The sequence below is a fragment of the Dicentrarchus labrax genome, unplaced genomic scaffold, assembly GCF_905237075.1.
Source record: "Dicentrarchus labrax unplaced genomic scaffold, dlabrax2021, whole genome shotgun sequence".
NCBI classification, from domain to species: Eukaryota; Metazoa; Chordata; class Actinopteri; family Moronidae; genus Dicentrarchus; species Dicentrarchus labrax.
In genome coordinates, this window is record NW_026136710.1 from 18,852,772 (window position 1) to 18,867,480 (window position 14,709).

Here is a 14,709-nt window from a genome sequence, read left to right on the forward strand (position 1 = left end):
TTTTACACTCATAACACTAACGTGAAAAGAATGATATCCACAGACAAATATGCTTTTTGATAGAATCTTTATTTAAAGTCTAACTTAACTCTACATGTACTATGTCAGGATAAAACCATATCAAATATTAGCAAACTGTATAAAAACTAAACATAATACACTTTGAATAGAACTTCTGAATATTGATGTAACATTTTACAACTAGATATAAGCTGAAGTAATTAATGAGCTGAGTTTTTCTTTCTTATGTGAAAGCCAAATGATGAGAAGTGAGCTCAAGAAAGTTATTATCTCTGAATGCTGCCTGAGAAAGTGGACAACACGCAACAACCACAAACTACTGGTGAAACATCACCGAGGAGCTGCTCAGCGAGCTGCAAAGCAATGCGGCCGCGTGACCCCCCCCCCTTCTTTCTGTAACAGACTTACTGTAACAGTTCAAACTCAATATGGGTCAACAGCAATAACTGAAATACACAGGAGTTCTGTAGTAAAATAATACAACAGTCTTTGTATTACATAACAAAAAAGAATAAAAAAAAAAATAGTGCCACTTTAAACCTTAAGTTGTGACAAACAGAAACCCCACATCTAGCTACTGGCTAGCTAACTTCACAGTAGTGCGATTGAGTATGTATATATGTATAAATGTATATGTATATATGCATATATAGTAAAACTACTAACTCACACACACTCTAAATACTGTAACATACATTTACCAACACTCTGAATATAACTACATCTTAAAGTTTTAAGATGGGTAGACACAAGGATGATTACCTATTTGGCTTGTTTACACCAAGAAAGAGCATATGTATTGTGATAAAAAAATAAAATAAAAGTTATTTTCACGTGGAAGTGCATAGAAATGTGGAAATCTGTAAAGGGAATTGATGGCACTAAGTTAAGGCTTTTGGCTGAAAGATTTGCAATACGTTTCTTCCCAAAGGTCCCCAGTTCTCCTGAGCAGTTAAGCCAGACAGGGGGGTGGACAAAATAATAGGAACTGACAGCCCTGTAATACACACAGTACCATCTGTATAGTTGATAATGCTCTGACTGCTTGTGTCAGAGGGAGTCAACTCTACAGTAATCTCTGGTGTTCCTTAATACTCTTCCACCCTTGTGAATAACAGACAGTGTATAAATTCCCCTGGGATAAATAAAGTGTCTGTCTGTCTGTCTGTCTAAATAGAAAATATACTGTAAACAAATACAAGTAACATGCAGCATGTCAGCCTGACTGTCAACATCCCAGCAAAGTTTAAGCTTGTAATCTGAGACAGAAGCACTGACAACCAGAGACAAGGTGTTTGTGTATTTAACAGAGAGAGAAGTGTGTGTGTGTGTGTTTGTGTATTATTATCTGTTTGTCACTCCGAACGATCCCTACTTTCTGAAGGGGCTATTTTAAGATCAGTGCCTAACACTCATGCTGGTTTCGTATTGTGATTACGTCATTGCTTTGGATCCATCTGGTGCCTCTGACAATTGAAACAGTTAAGTCTGTTTACGTATTAAATATAATTCTATTTCTTTTGTTCACTCTCTCAATGAAAGTAAGAGTGACAGTGGAGCGGGTTCAGTACAGTAGCGTGAATACTGTGTCCTGGTACATGTTTGAACCTTAAAATGTCTGTTTGATGATGAAGCTGGAATGGGGTTTACACTAAAATTCAGTGAGCACACGCAATGGGACAGCGAACATCTAAAAAAAGCATTTAGTTTGGTTTTGGGGATTAGCAATAAAGCTATTACACATTTCATCATGACAATACATATAAAATGATAAGAGCACTACGATGCTGGCAGTGGTCGCAGTAGTACCACAATATCAGGAGATATTAGATATCTATATCGTGTGTGTGTGTGTGTGTGTGTGTGTGTGTGTGTGTGTGTGTGAGGCCACATATCCAGCAGGCACTTTCCTTTAAAATGTCTAAAATGGATGATGAGACAATGCTTTTACTTTGACAGTCTTGCCTTGATTTCTACATTTGCAGCATAAAAAAGACAGGATAAAAACCACCTGCTGCACTGTGGCTATTTTTAGTTAAATCTCATACACAATACCAAATTAATTCAGCCAGTGGGCAGCTCTTGGCAGACGCACTTAGCTGACTGCTGTAGATTTTGCGGTGTGTCTGGCACCGTTGGCTCTGCAGCCGCTCAGCTGACCGAGCACACTGCTGAACGATAGAGAGCTGACAGATCAGTGCGCAAAGAGACCAACTGATCTGAGCAACGGGACCATGTGACACAAGCTACATTTCATCTTTTCTATAGTTTAAGCCATCTAATGAATCTAAAAAGCAAAAACAAAAAGTATGGCCGTTTGGAATAAAGTAACCCAAGACCGACTTGCTAGTTTTCTTTTTTAGATCATGACTGCAGTTCTTTCCTCTCACACAGATGCAGAACATACGTGCATGCGGGCTGGCTATCAGTCTTTGAGGTGTGTTCATATGCAACAATGGCAAGGCCATAAAAAGCTTTTAAACTGTTTTTTTTTCTCTAAAAAGACAGCTTGGTGTATCTGGAGCCACAAGCACAACTTCCAAAGCATCATTTTAAAACACAGCTGGTTCCGAGACATGCTTAACAGACGCCAGGCCTAAATCAATAGTGTGTGTGTGTGTGTGTGTGTGTGTGTGTGAGTGATGTATGTATGTTGTGTGAGTGTGTACGTTTGAACAATTTTCAGTGTTTGATGAAACCCTGCATCATCTCCAGCGGCAGCGGGAAAATGATGGTGGAGTTCTTCTCGGCAGCGATGGTGTTGAGGGTCTGAAGGTAACGCAGCTGCAGGGCTGACGGAGACTCTGCAATCACCAGGGACGCCTCCTTCAGTGCCCGCGACGCGTTCATCTCTCCCTCCGCGGCTATCACCTTGTGAAGGAAACAGAAGGATGAGACCACACTTCTTCACACTAACTGATCTATTATTATTTTGCAGCATTACACTGATACGTTGGGTTAAAAATGACATAAATCCTACAATGCAATGTTTTCCAAATTTAAAAATCTGAATGGGCTCAGGGGTGGAATGTTGTGAGGTTTGAGGGGATCTCCTACAGCCCTACCTTGGCTCTGGCCTCGCGGGTGGCCTCGGCCTCAGCGGCCATTGCTCTCTGGAGCTGATGGGGCAGCTTGACGTCTTTGATCTCCACCCGCTCCACCTTGATCCCCCAGTCATCTGTAGCATCGTCCAGAGTGGACTGAGAAGACGGAAAGACAAGTGTTCAAAATTATTCCACAAGTTTCCAGAGTCAATTGACACAGGCACATTTTTAGCTGGTAGCCCATGTTTTCTAACTAAGATTTCATAAAGTGAAGGTAACTCCAGGAAGACAAAGACCAAGATTAGCCCAAAACTAACCCCTCCTCTTCAAAAACAAACTCTGACATTTTTCAAAATCGTCCAGCAGATGGAGCTCCACCTGGGTGCACGTTCCTCTCTAATGGAAAGAAATTACATCTAGAGCACGGTTGGTGTAAAGGTAGAAAATGAGGGTTAATAAAATACTGATGATGGCAGATACCTATAAAGCATACTGACACCATAACACACAATCCTAAAATTACATGACACTAGCAGCATAATAGTACAATTGTAGTCATCTTACACGTACAATTATAATGCTTTGGATTAACAAGTACTTAATGATGAGCAAGAAGCAGATGATGCAGTTTATTTTCACTCTTATGCATTAAGTATTTCATGCAGGGTGTCTTCAGATCAACACCTACATAGTAGGAGCCTTAAAAACAGATTGTTTTCTTTTTACGGAGCACAGTGGTGGTGTTGGAGAAAGGAGCTTTGTTCTTGTTGTTTTTAATCAAGTCAGACAAAGCATCCTACTGTGAAAACAAAAATTAAACGTCCGGGGCTATGCTCTGGGCTGCAGTGGAAGAGTTGTTCAATTCTGTTTTCAAATTTTTTCAGTGGGGATAGTGACCTTTTAGAAAATGAACTGTAAATGTGAGAAGAAACCCCATTTAACACATAAACAATGTCTCCACCTTTATCCACATCAGTGTGAAAACAATGAGTGTACAGTAATACTGAACACAGAGTATATTTGACATTAATGAGGTACAGACTGATTGCTGACAAACCTTCTGACTGTGTTGTTTAATCATTTAGAGACGCTCAGCATAAACTGGAAGTTAAACTTTAATGAATAAATAAATAATTGAACTGAAAGGCAAACTGACAGCTGTGCTGTACATGGAACACAGGATTACCTAAGGTTTTCTTAGTTTACATCTGATGCACATTCTAACTGCAGTTTGTTAGTTTAACTTTGAGTTCAGGCAAACCTGGCTCCAAGCAAGGTGGCACTGTAATCCACCATTCTGTTTTCTTTATGAGTCAGTCTGTGTTATTGGAGCTTCGTATTATTGCCTACATTTATTTTTACTGACTACACAATAGGTTTTTCCTGAGTACAGCCTTAGTGTGCATTACTTCAGGGGTCCAGCCTTTCAGTTATAATTTATAGTTATAAAGTTATATTTACAAAATTGACTTTCCTAACAATCACAGGAACTTTGCAACAGGGAAGGAATGTCAACATATTGACATGACGACTCAACTGTAGAAGAACTGACAACTGACAGCCTTTTACAAATGTCACGTAAGAGACAAGAGAATGAAAACAATTAGCTTAAAGAGGCTACAAGGCTACGGAGAGTTGAGGGGAATTGCAGAGTTGGGTGACCATTCCCTGAGTCTGTCAGCATGAGACACACTTTTGATATCACACATAGTTGTTTCTATGATTTTATCATTTCATCTACTGGAGGAAAATCAGCAAGCAGCACGAAGTGGAAACTGAATGTGGGAGTGATAAATGTCACAGGGTCACACAACACATAAGAGAAGACAGCTGTGGAAAGATGTAGATCTACCACTAAAGACATGTAGGTATGTCAAAAATTAATTCAGATTCATTGGACTGCAACCCATACGGCATAATACGCTGAGAGAGCATCTCAAACAGTTGAGTCTCGTACAGCTGACATTGCTCCACTTGTTTCTGGTGATAGCTTTACCTCCGTTGGTAATTTTGCCAACCCCAATTACACATAAACTGTTTCTCACACATTTTGCTTGCTAGTGTCCTCCGCCATTTTTATTTATTAGCTTACTTTACTAATAGGTCAGTAGGATTCAACAGGAACAGAGTGCCCTCTGCTAAGTCAAAGCGGTCTGCTGCGCTTAGAAAGTTTTGAATTCAAACGAAAGTGAGAATTCTGAATAAAGAGTGACAGCCAAAGTGTGTCCAGACTGTTAATTGTTGGAAGACCAATAGTGCTAGCATGTTGTCTTTGGATCATACTGCCAGCTAGAAGTGTGTATAAAGGCTACTCTACTCTACCTGCATGCTGTGTGCAATTTCTTCACGGTCGGACAGGATCTCTGCCAGGTTCTTGGTACCCAGGACGTTCCTCAGGGTGGTCTGGGCCAGCAGCCGGGTAGCAGCATCTGCATTAGTGATGTTAGCCACAGCCAGTGTCGCATTCTGGACCCGGTAGTACACCACACCGTCAACACTCACTGTCACAGAGTCTTTGGTCAATACCTGGGAGGAGGACAGTGATTGAACACACATTAGGATATAAAAAGGTAGGAATTGTTAAGTGATATGAAACTGCTAAAAAGGATTTATGTGGTTCCATTTGCCAAAGACAAAGAGTATTTCAGTGTTTCCTCTAGGATTTTTTTTAGCAGTGGGGGCAGGCCTGTCCGAACCACCCCCCCGTCCCGTCCCACCAGCAAACGTTTTACGTATGAAACAGAACTGACACTTCGCTGCAAACAATATATTTATTCACCTCTATTCACACACAATGAGGCGTTGAGCTGAGAACTGACAAGTTGAACGTTGTCCAATTAAAACGGACCCACCGCAGTGACGTTTTTGGTGGAGCTGTTAGTTTAATAGTCGACTTGGAAGAAAGTGAACGTTTTGACAATAAGCTACATCAACACAACAGTATGTGGAGTTAAACTGGACAGCCCCAATAACCTCTGAATAGTTCTACTTGTTGTTAAATTGCAATGTGAGCGGCAGCCAACGGGGGTGCATTATGTCTGCAGGATCATTTAAAAGGCAACCGTGACTACATTGTGCGTCTGCCCCATTTCTGATACCGTGGCGGCAGAAATTTAACAGCGGCGGGCCGCCGCTCCAAAATCAACATACAGGAAACACTGTATTTTGATGTCCTTTGAATTTCTGTGGATGTGACAAAGTGTTTGTTTAATGTAATTGGAAGTGTGCATGTCATACCTCTTGCGGTGGGATGTCGAAGGTGATGGTGCGCATGTCCACATTAATAAAGCTGTCAGTGCACGGCAAGATGAAGAACAGCCCTGTGGAATCACAAGAATGCAAATAGTTTTAACAAAGACTAAAGCCGCTGTAAACACAATAATGAGGAAGCTTCTTCACAAATGTTTGAAAACACCGGGATGAATGAAATTTGGGCAGGAGGCCAAGTCAAGCTCCCTTTATAAGACTGCAGCTGTGCTGACAGCGAGGCAAAGCTGGGGATATTTGCAGCTTTCATAAGACCGTTTCAAGTCACAATGATTGAATTAGTGCATTAAACAATACTAGGCATGTGCCTGAGTGAAACAGACATGTGCTAGGTGTGCAATCATTTAGCAAACATTAATGCCACAGCGGTTAGAGACTAGTGGGCTGCATTTCCTGTCAGGATACTGTGTATTTAAATGGTGAGATCACAACCATCTGTTCAGGAGGGGAAATTAAGTCAACATGCCGTTTTCGTCACGACATTTCCAGCATTCTCAACAATTATAGTTCCTGTCAGACAAGTAAAGAGGCCTTGGTTGTTCCCAGAGACTCCGTAAACCATTTTGTGAAGCAGTGGAAAATTCCACTGATATGTATCCAAACAAAAGCTTTGTTCATGAATAAACATCTCTGTTCATTGCAGAAGAGAAATGTATACGGATGCAAAATTTTCCACAACACACCCATTTCATTTAATGAAAAATTATCCCCACAAGCCAGTTTCAAATTAAATATACAGGGAAAAGTTTTAAGATACTGTTTTATAAGAGCTGTTGTAGAAGGAGAGGGAGCCAGATTACGAGCGTGAGGGTAAGGAGCATTATGGGAAACCAAATGCTAAATTCAACTTTGGCATTTGCTCCTCCAGCTACTCAGCAATGTAAAGTTTGCTGGCAGAGAGCTATTATTATCCGACACTGTCACAATGAGGGTCCCCTGGCACTCTGAGGAGTCACATTTCAGCATTTTGAGAGGACACTGTCTGGTTTTTAGATCCCATAAAAAAAGAAATCAAAGATAAAGAGACAGTGAGTTATGAGATGTATGCAAATTATTCCTTGTGGGAGTCTGTGTTTTTTACTTAAACAAATACGCCGCCTTTCAAAACAGGAGTCACATCACTGAGAATAGAATGAATAAGGCGTTCAGACATCAAATAGACACATATGCAGCAGCACTGTCAGACCTATAGCTCTGCGACTTGGAGCCCATATAAGTGGTGCTGCAGTGAACTTGTGTACTCATCTATGTAGTTGCATGCCATTTAGTTGAGCTTTGAGGTGGGACATCCTCTCACCGTTATTATTTGTCTTGATATTTTTTCCATTTTTAATTTATACAACTGATTTCCCTTTTATCTTTCTACCCACCAGCAGGAAGGGGATGGGTGGGAAAGTACAATAAGCCACCCCTGATATTAGTCAGCCTTCCTCCAAATGTTTCCATCACAGAAACACGTTTACCACATAAGAGGAGAGAGGAAACCTTTACAGACACACTTTACATTTAAGGAAACAACATAACCTAAACCTGAAGTTGCGAAACAACTGGCCCCATAGATGTTCTAGTTTTACAGTTTAAGTTCTTCCTCTGTGATGAGAGCATAAAAAAGCCAGATGTTCAAGTCTTATAATCACACAATCTACCGTATCTTCCAGCCTCTGAACCAAATTGTAGCACAGTTCCCACTGCCTAGGGTAACAACTGGGACTTGTAAACAAATGTTGAAACAGTATTATACAGTAGTATACTATTTTAAGTTGTTTGCATTATCTTATTGTATGTTTGTGCGGTATTTTGATGTTCGGGACCCCAGGAAGGCCAGAGGCACATACATGTGCTTTTAATAAGGATCCATAAATAAACAATAAACATGTCAACACAGTAAACATGTCTGAACTAAGAGATGAAGATGACTGCAAGTTAATCCAGGGAACATAGACACTGGAACCATGTTTGAAGTACATTTTAATAAAAGAACTGAGGATGTGGATGGAGAGAAAAATATATATATAACGGAGGATAGAAAATGTTCTGACCTGGTCCTTTGGCTCCTCCTCGCAAAATGCGCCCCAGGCGAAAGATAATGGCTCGCTCGTACTCCTTCACAATCTGTGTACAGAGACAAACCCCATGAATGGCTTGGATCACGAGTCTCTTCCTTATCTTGTTTGACAGTCTACAGATGTAACTGGATATGCTTGTGGATAACTAACTTTGAAAAAGCACTGACCAATTGTCCTGCTCACAGAGGATACCTTTTAATTAAGTAAATGCAAAACAAAGGTTCACCAGCGATTTAATTAAGGCTGTTAAATAAATACACATATAATAGGGGATGAGCCTGCAGTACAAACCCTCGCAAAACAACAGAATGAACAGAGTAGGTCATCCTCTGTAACCTACTCTACTTTACCAGCCAGCTTTGCTTGTAAAGTGAAAAATAAACATTTTACCAGTAGCTGACCTTAATGCACATCCATATGGAGATGGGGAGAGTAGCCAGCATGAGAAGAATGGAAAATGCGACCAACAGCCAACCACACAAGCCAATGTCAGTGTCTGGATTCTCCAATGCTGCTGGAAAGAAGACAAACACATGCATGATGCACCAAAAGAAACTCAACAAATAATGTGTGGGAATATATTCATACGGAATATAAAACATTTGCAAACAGCTGTTCAAAAAGCAAAAAAAAAAAAAGTTATTTCAGGTGCAACTTGCTTGGTAAAAACCTACATTTAAAAACCAATCATCTATTACAGCCGCGTTCATCCATCTCTGAACACCCAACTTTATTATTATTATTATTATTATTTGTTAAATATATATGGTTAGTGAGGTTTAATGTCACCTCTGCCCACGTGTACACACCCACTGCTTCTGGGATTACAGACTGGCAGTCACATCATCCACCCTGCCAGCAGCACTTACTCCAATCAAATATTTGATTATGACATGCAACCATTCAGTGAATGTGATCCGTACCTTCAATATCATGTTTACCATGCCTGCTTGAACCTAAAGACATAAGAAGTCAAAACACCATTGAACGACTTACAATAACGTTACAGCAATTAGGCATAGCTTAATATTGAGTAACTACCGGCCACATGGAATAAATACTAGAATTAGCTCATTTAAAGTTAAGGTTACAAGTTGCCATACTGTCTGTAAGTGGCCTAGATTACTGCTGATGCAGCCTGACAATCCCTACTGACATAATCAATACTGATCACCATAGGGCTTCACAAGCTGACCACACCCAGTGATTACGGGTAAATTCAGTTGTTTATTGAACTGACTGGGTTAGCTATCAGTTCCTCAACACGTAAAACATCCCAATCTCTCATATCAGGATGGCAGTGTATACAAATTAACTATTAGCCTGCTCCTCAAAATTAACGTTAGAGTATCAATAAACACAATCTCAAAGAAAGCCAACGGCTGCACAACCGTTAGTTATAACATTAAGTGTGTGTGTTCACTCTAAACACAGCCAGCGTTACTCTGTAACTTAATGAAGGTTATTTAACGTTACTCTGCACGCTGGGACGTTATCCGACGTTTACTAAGTTACTTTTAGCTTGGGAGTGGAGCATGCTAATTAACGCTAGCTAGCTTCGGGTTGACCAGTGTTAGCTAGCAATAATGACCTAACGGTCACTGCGAGCGACACGTTCGACATTTTATTTGGGTTTTCACACCAGGTCAGATTACACATACAGTTACAACATATGCTCCGTTGATGGAAAAGTTAAAATAACTTAACATTATGTCTTATTTCTACTATACTGATTATGGTGCCCTCTGTTGCCAAGCGACTCCACACCTATAAAGTGAGCAACCGTTGGCTCAATATTAACGTTACCTGCTTGACGTTCTCGTCTTTTGGAATCTTTCATTCTAGTTTCTTCGTTGTCCATGTCCATAGTTAAGGCCTGATAAAATAAATAATCGGTGTCGGCAAGAAATTGTCTCCCTGTGTTTACTGCAGTGGCCGTATCCCTCTACGCTGCTGCTGCTGCTGCTGTAGGAGAGGGCTGGATTTACCCTACATTTTGACTTGTAGGTGCTCTGACGCAGAAGGGTTTTCCGGGGACATTAAAGTGGGCGTGGTTCTGAGCTTCAAAATAGTAGATTGATTGTGGCCTCTACCTTGCAACAGAAGCAGTAAAGTTTTTCAAATACAGTGTAATTCCCTAAACATCACAATTCAACCAAAGAGGAGCAGTTACCTGGATGTACTCCGATCAATGCAGTCAGTGTTTGCACACACTCCGTATGAGTAGGTTATGACAGCTGAGTAAACTAAACTTCAAAAGCTTTGGGGAAAAAATAGCATGTGTTACTGTCATTCAACATTAAGAACATAGCTGATATTAATGTCTTCAGTGTTTGTGTTATGTTTAAATAGTGCTAATTATGTAGTCATAATAAAGAAAAATGACTTTTACAAGAAAAGGTGTAGCTTAGTGCTTGGAGTTTTAGTGATCCCTTGAACAAATAGTTGAGATATTCTGTCATGTTTAGTTTGTGCTACAATCTGAACGGTTGAAAGCCCAGAAGTAAACTGACCAACAATTCAGCAAATCATCTTAAAAAAAAAAACAACCTGTAGCCCTCAGTGAAAGGCACTAACACAGTATTCTAGGTTGAGGTCTGGGCCATTTTAAAGGCTTCCTCAGATACCAACGGTGCAGTGGGAATATAGCTGTCTCCTCTGTGGCAGCAGGCATTTAAACTACCCAGTACTTTAAACTAGCAAAATCTTAGTTGGCTATTTATAGGCCACAGTGCTGGGTTAGGTAACAGCTGAAAGCAGCCTCCAGGAATAACTTAACTTTCTGTGGTAATTTTGTCTGTTCGCGTTTAGCTGCTTTGGCTACCTGACACCTGGGAGGTTGCAATGCTCAGGCAACTTCAGACCACGATGTGCCTGTAACAAATGTAAAAAATGCCTGTTTCTGTAAGTCTGAGAACATTTAAAAATGTCATCAAATATAGCAAATTAGGTGCTTTATGGTTTGTCATTTGACTTGTGGTAAGTGCATAAAGAGCTCTGAACATTTGAAGTTGCTACAGAGGAAAAACACCTATTAGAATGGCAGATTCTTGATGATAGTGGATAACAGAGGCAAACAAACACTGACATATTTTCAATAAATAGCCTTAAGAACACAATTAGCATCTCAGTCGTGGTCAGACATTTCTTAGAGGTAGTAAGCAGAAGACGTCACAGATGGAGCCTATGTGGCTGCCATTATTAATTTAAAAAATGGAATTTTCATTGTTATTTATTATATTTATTGGGTTATCAGAATGAGCTTTAACAAAATATCCTTTTCTTTTTCCAGTTCTTTTAATTAATAAAATTATAGATTAACTAATTATAGTCATAGGTGAAGACACTAAGAAGTATTTTGATGAAAATCCAGCTTTAGTGACCCCTGGATTCAGTACTCGGTATGTGGCTGTGACTCAAGCTGCCTACAAGTCATAACGCTGGGCCAACAATTACCCGTTGACACTAGTGCCTTCTTTAAAATGTGCCCAGAGTATTATGTTTCCCAGAGGATTTGCCAGTTTATAAAATTAATCCTCAAGTTATGTGGTTCTTTTGTTCAGTTTGTGTTTACACTATTTATTTAAATGTTATTGAAAGAGATAGAAACAGATTTATTTATTGGTGACATGCAGCATAATTTGAATACAGTAAAATTGGTGTAGGGGACTGTTGTCATGAACCAGCTAGAAGTTCAGACAAAACAAGGGAGACCACACAGATAATTAAGGTTTTTAAAACAAAATACAATTATTTAACCATAATTAAACTATATACTAAAGTATAACAATATGTAAATCAGTGTTGTCAGTAGCGTAGTGAGTGTGTGGATATAGGCTTAGTGTGGTGTAGGGAAAAGGGTAATGTGAACAACAAATCTAAGTATATCCAAAACACAAACAAACCAAGAACCTGCTGGCTGGGAGGAGAGAGACATAACTAACAGGTTCAGCTCCATATATATCCTCGCAATCAGGGAGCAAGTTAATTCAGGTGTAGTTTATCCTCCAGCCACACCCCTGCCACTCTGTCTCCTGCACAGGAAAAGGGTGAGGAGTCATCACACTTTAAAGGCACCCAAACTCAGTTCTGCTCCTTGTCGTAAATTGTTTTCAGACTAGTGGAAATTTTAAGAACTGGGTATTTTCAAAAAATAAAATAAAAACAGGCCGATGTAATTTAGTTGGGGAACTGCTACAGTGCCTGTTTTTGGACCAATCCATATTTGTAAGCGCCTTTAGTCAACAGCTATTGCAGTGACAGACCCATTCGTTGAGTTCAGGTGGTGGCCTGCGCAGAAAATCCAGGCAATTCCAGTAAGTGTGATTACAAGCAAGGGGACGGTGGCTATGCATGTTGGAGTGGCCTATAGCTCCATCCCATCTAATCCTCTTTTAATTAGGGTGAGAGAAAATGCGGGACCCCTCCTGGATTAGTCACAGCACATTGACAAAGCACCAAGCTGGGACCAGTGTACAGGACTGGTGGCCAGTTAAGTACAGCGAAGACCCTCTCAAGTGTGGAAAAACTGCTCTATGATCTCCCTGCGGCTACCTGGAGTTTGGCCCTCCTGCTTCTATAAAGTGTCTCTGGTCTCTGGTGAACTGGGAGGATAAGTTACAGCATATGATTTGCTCATTTCCAATCCTTCCCCCATTTTTCACTCTCACTTGATAGGCTCACTGTATCTGCGGTCACACTTGCTCCCTATTATCCACCCTTTTTGCTAATCCTACAGGGTACTTTGCTCTCCTCGTTATCTCTCCCCATCACTAACTATCTATCTTCATGCTCTATCTGTCCATTTCTCCATCCCTCCTTCTTTTCTAGGCCAGTGATGGAGGTTCAGACTCATGCTGATGGGGATTGAGATGAACAAAAGAATCGGTTAAGAGCCAAATAGTCTACCCTGCAGAGCTTTGAAAATGTACAGATAGGCCTTACCCAAGCCAGTTTAATGTATCAAGGTACAAAGTAATCAATAGAGTTGATATAGAGTCAAGTTATTACAGTGCTTCAGGTCTACATGCAGAAGAATCTGGATCCAAGAGGCACATTAATATATATTATATGCAACGTAAATTGTATGCTTTACTGTAATAGTTTAATAGTAACATAGTTAGATTGTAAATGTGAAATTTGACGTCACTGTGGGCTTTATTTTCTGTCAAATGAAATATGTTTGATAAGTGATTGGATAAGTGACCACTGGGGGTCACTGAGGTGGTTCCATTGAGTTCCCTGCTTGTAACTATCATCAGACAACAGCAGTGAGCGATGAGTGAATCGATCTGGTGCAATTAAAGTCTAATGATTCAGTCTGAAAAAGGAACATTGCTTTTACTAAACTAAACTTTACTAAAACTATCATTTTTATATTACAGCCTGATAAAAAACACAAACACAAACACAAACAGACTGACAGCTGGGCACGGATGATTGTTTTATACACAGTTTAGGTTAATTTTTCTGGGTTTCATTCTAATATGGTTGTCAATCCCTTAATGTATGGACAATTCTGTAGTTGTATATCATATAATACTGATAAACAAATGCTGTCTGATGCATCATTTCTGCCGCTGGTGCTGTGAAAAATTTGTGGATTGATAACATGACAACAGTCAACATTCAAATTCATAATTTTTCTATGAATAATAACTTCACTGTCTCAGACAATATACGGATATATGTATGTCAACTTGTTTCCAGCTGTTTATTTCCCCACAGGGCCAACAGCTGTCATTTTGAATGCAGTAGTGAGATGCAGTATTTCCCTACATATTGCCAATCCATATCAGTCATGCTAGAGTTTTTATGAATGACTCTGATTATAATTGTCACTTTGAAAACATGAGATCCAGCTGGTGCAATGATCATTCAGCCAATTGTTACAGCAACTCCTGTTGCGAGTTTAAGAATATAATTAAGGAGGGGCTCGTATCTTTCCACAATTTGGTAAAAAGAGAAACTTTGTGTGATGTGCTGAAAATATAATCTGTTGGATCCATGTAGATGTGAAGATGTGGAATAATACAGTGACACATACTTTTAAAGTTTGTCAAAATACAAACATTAAAAGTATGAGTCACTTCATTATTCCGGCATTTTTACTCAACTAACAGATGTTTTAGGCTGCACCTGAGCCAAACGTGCTTCACAGGAGACATTAGGCATCTGTGTCACATATGCACTGAAACCATTAAGGTTTCATTGTGGTAGGCAGGTTGGATACCTGTTGAGGTGAGGCAGGTGATATTTGTTGTGGCTGATACACACATTCAGATGTACTGGACTGACTAAAACACTGCACT

At 39.9% G+C, this 14,709-nt stretch overlaps 1 protein-coding gene across 4 annotated transcripts; it reads right to left on the reverse strand.

Annotated features, from left to right (window-relative positions):
* Positions 1-50: 50 nt before the first annotated feature.
* Positions 51-10,392, reverse strand: stom (stomatin). Of its 4 annotated transcripts, none has more exons than XM_051412742.1 (8): positions 10,205-10,392; positions 9,322-9,354; positions 8,800-8,909; positions 8,372-8,444; positions 6,303-6,385; positions 5,388-5,591; positions 3,087-3,221; positions 51-2,892 (listed from the first exon to the last, which is right to left on the reverse strand). In XM_051412742.1, exons 1-8 carry the CDS (start codon positions 10,263-10,265, stop codon positions 2,704-2,706), a joined length of 888 nt encoding a protein of 295 aa, XP_051268702.1. In that variant the 5' UTR covers positions 10,266-10,392; the 3' UTR covers positions 51-2,703. The 4 variants fall into 4 exon arrangements, with proteins under 4 accessions (XP_051268702.1, XP_051268701.1, XP_051268704.1 ...); XM_051412741.1 differs by having other exon boundaries at positions 8,800-8,912; XM_051412744.1 differs by lacking the exon at positions 9,322-9,354.
* Positions 10,393-14,709: the final 4,317 nt, after the last annotated feature.